This window comes from Myotis brandtii, unplaced genomic scaffold (genome assembly GCF_000412655.1).
Source record: "Myotis brandtii unplaced genomic scaffold, ASM41265v1 scaffold996, whole genome shotgun sequence".
NCBI lineage: Eukaryota > Metazoa > Chordata > Mammalia > Chiroptera > Vespertilionidae > Myotis > Myotis brandtii.
In genome coordinates, this window is record NW_005372157.1 from 49,001 (window position 1) to 51,236 (window position 2,236).

Sequence of the window (2,236 nt, forward strand, 5' to 3'; positions counted from 1 at the left end):
CACTTCTAGGAATATATCCCAAGAAACTAGAAGCACCAATCAGAAAGGATATATGCACCCCTATGTTCCTAGCAGCACAATTTACAATAGCTAAGACTTGGAAACAGCCTAAGTGCCTGTTAGCAGATTAGTGGATTAGAAAACGGTGTACATCTACACAATGGAATACTACACTGCTGTAAAAATAAAGAACTCTTACCATTGGCAATAGCATGGATGGACCTGGAGAGCATTATGCTAAGCAAAAAGCCAGTCGGAGAAAGATAAATATCACATGATCTCACTCATTTGTGGAATATAATGAACAACATAAATTGATGAACAAAAATAGATCTAGAGACATAGAAGCATTGATCAGACAGTCAAACCTCAAAGGGAACACAGGGGAGGAAGCGGGAGGGGCATAAGAGATCAACCAAAGGACTTGTATGTGCACTTATAAGCATAACCAATGGACACAGACAGTAGGGGGGTGAGGGCATGTGCAGGGGGTTGGGGGCGACTAGGGAGAGGTCATTGGGGGGGAAAGGAGACATGTGTAACACTTTAAACAATCAAGATTTTAAATTTAAAAAATATAGAGATAAAAAAAGATTTCCACATCAGTCAAATGAGGGCTTTGACATGAATGAAGGCCGTTATGGGAAATAAAGGAGGCATTATTTTTGCATCTCTGGGTCTTCCTGAGCAAAATTCAATCCTTGCCTATGATCTGCCCCGGGGCTGGCCTTAGACTAGGAGCTCCCTGTGTCTATGGGGAATCTATGTTCATGGTGTCCAGATTCTCCTGGCAGAGGGCAGGGGTTCCATGCAGTGTTGGCAGGGGCCAGGCCCTACACATCCCGCATCCCCTGAGCCAGGCACAGGCAGCTTGGAGAGTGTCGGGTGAACCACCCTGAGCAGACAGTTGACATTTCTCTAAGGGTCAAGGCTGGAGAGAAACAACACTTCCAGGTACCTGCTTCCACAGGACGGAAGAAACATCCCTTTGACAGTGACCTGATGTCCATACTGGAGGCCCCCTGGTGTGGCCCTAGAGAAGGGGATGACCTGCAGGGAGAAGAAGGCAGTCAGTTAGAGTCCTGCTCCTTCTGTTAATCCCTCTGGCACTTGCTAATGGCCGGCCTAGTGTGTCAGGCAACATGCCAGGGGCCGGATTCAGTGGTAAATTGGGCATATGGACTCTCAGTCTCATGGAACTTCCCACCTGTGAGGAAACAGACTTGGATCCGGGGAGTTACACATTCATTCTGAGACTGATAAGGAGACTGCCGGGCTCTGAGATGATGTAACCCAGAGCTGACCTCTCTTAAGAGGAAGTAGCAGCTTTCAAGAGGAGGAAGTAGCATGAACATGGCCCTGAGAGGGGAAGAAACCAGGACAGTGAGAGGGGCTGCTGGACCACAGGCCAGGCCCTTAGCAAAGGCCCCAGGGCCCTGGTTGAAAACTCAGAAACCCAAGGGACCAAAGAGGCCAGCAGCCTATTCTACAGGATAAACCTTCTGCTCCCTGAGAAGGCCAAGAGGAAGGCATCCTCCTGCCCACCCCGCCACAGAACAGTGTGACCATGACCGTGCCCTCCCAGCCACCTCAGGTAGCACCTGGATGCTCCGTATCCTCTCCGGCTCCTGCTCCCTAGTCCCTCCCCAGGCCCTGGCAAACTCTGAGGCCCTAGTGAGGTGTCTGCACTCCTCCTCGGCCCCATAGAGCCCGTTTTGTCAAATGCCCTTCCCGGGCCACTTGAAAGGACAATGGTTATGGTGAGGCTTGCATCGTTTTAGAGCCAGGCATCATCCAGGTTTGGAGCCTAATTCTGCTGCTCATTTCCTGGGTGACCTCACAAAGCTTATGTCACCTCTTTTGCAACTGTTTCCTTATCTGTAACATAGGAATACATCTGACCTTCTGGGTAAGATAAATTATTTAGTGAGAAAAAGTCTGGGGAAGAGACTGGCACATAGTAGGTGTCTCTACCACACCCTCCTCTCTTGGTCTCTCTGAGCAAAATTCCAATTGGTTTCTTCATGACTTGTAAGCTAACCTTCCGGATGCCTTTCATCTGATGTGCTCTTACCCTGCATTAACCTAGGAGATAACTTCCAGCTCCTAGTCAATCTTCACATTTCTCTAGTAGCTAACGTCTTCTCTTACTTCTCCTTTAAGCCAGCTCCCTACAGAACTGAAATGCTTATAGGAGCCAGGCAGGTGATGTGTAGGAGGGAGATTGTCAGGTAGG

General features: G+C 48.8%; 1 protein-coding gene across 1 annotated transcript in view; it reads right to left on the reverse strand.

Moving 5' to 3' along the window:
• The window catches only part of LOC102250222 (galectin-9), a 51,248-nt gene that overhangs the window by 46,271 nt on the left and 2,741 nt on the right, over positions 1–2,236 (reverse strand). The window contains exon 2 of the mRNA XM_014533648.1: positions 959–1,050. Coding sequence (XP_014389134.1) covers positions 959–1,050 — 92 coding nt within the window. The remainder of the gene's footprint in view (positions 1–958; positions 1,051–2,236) is intronic.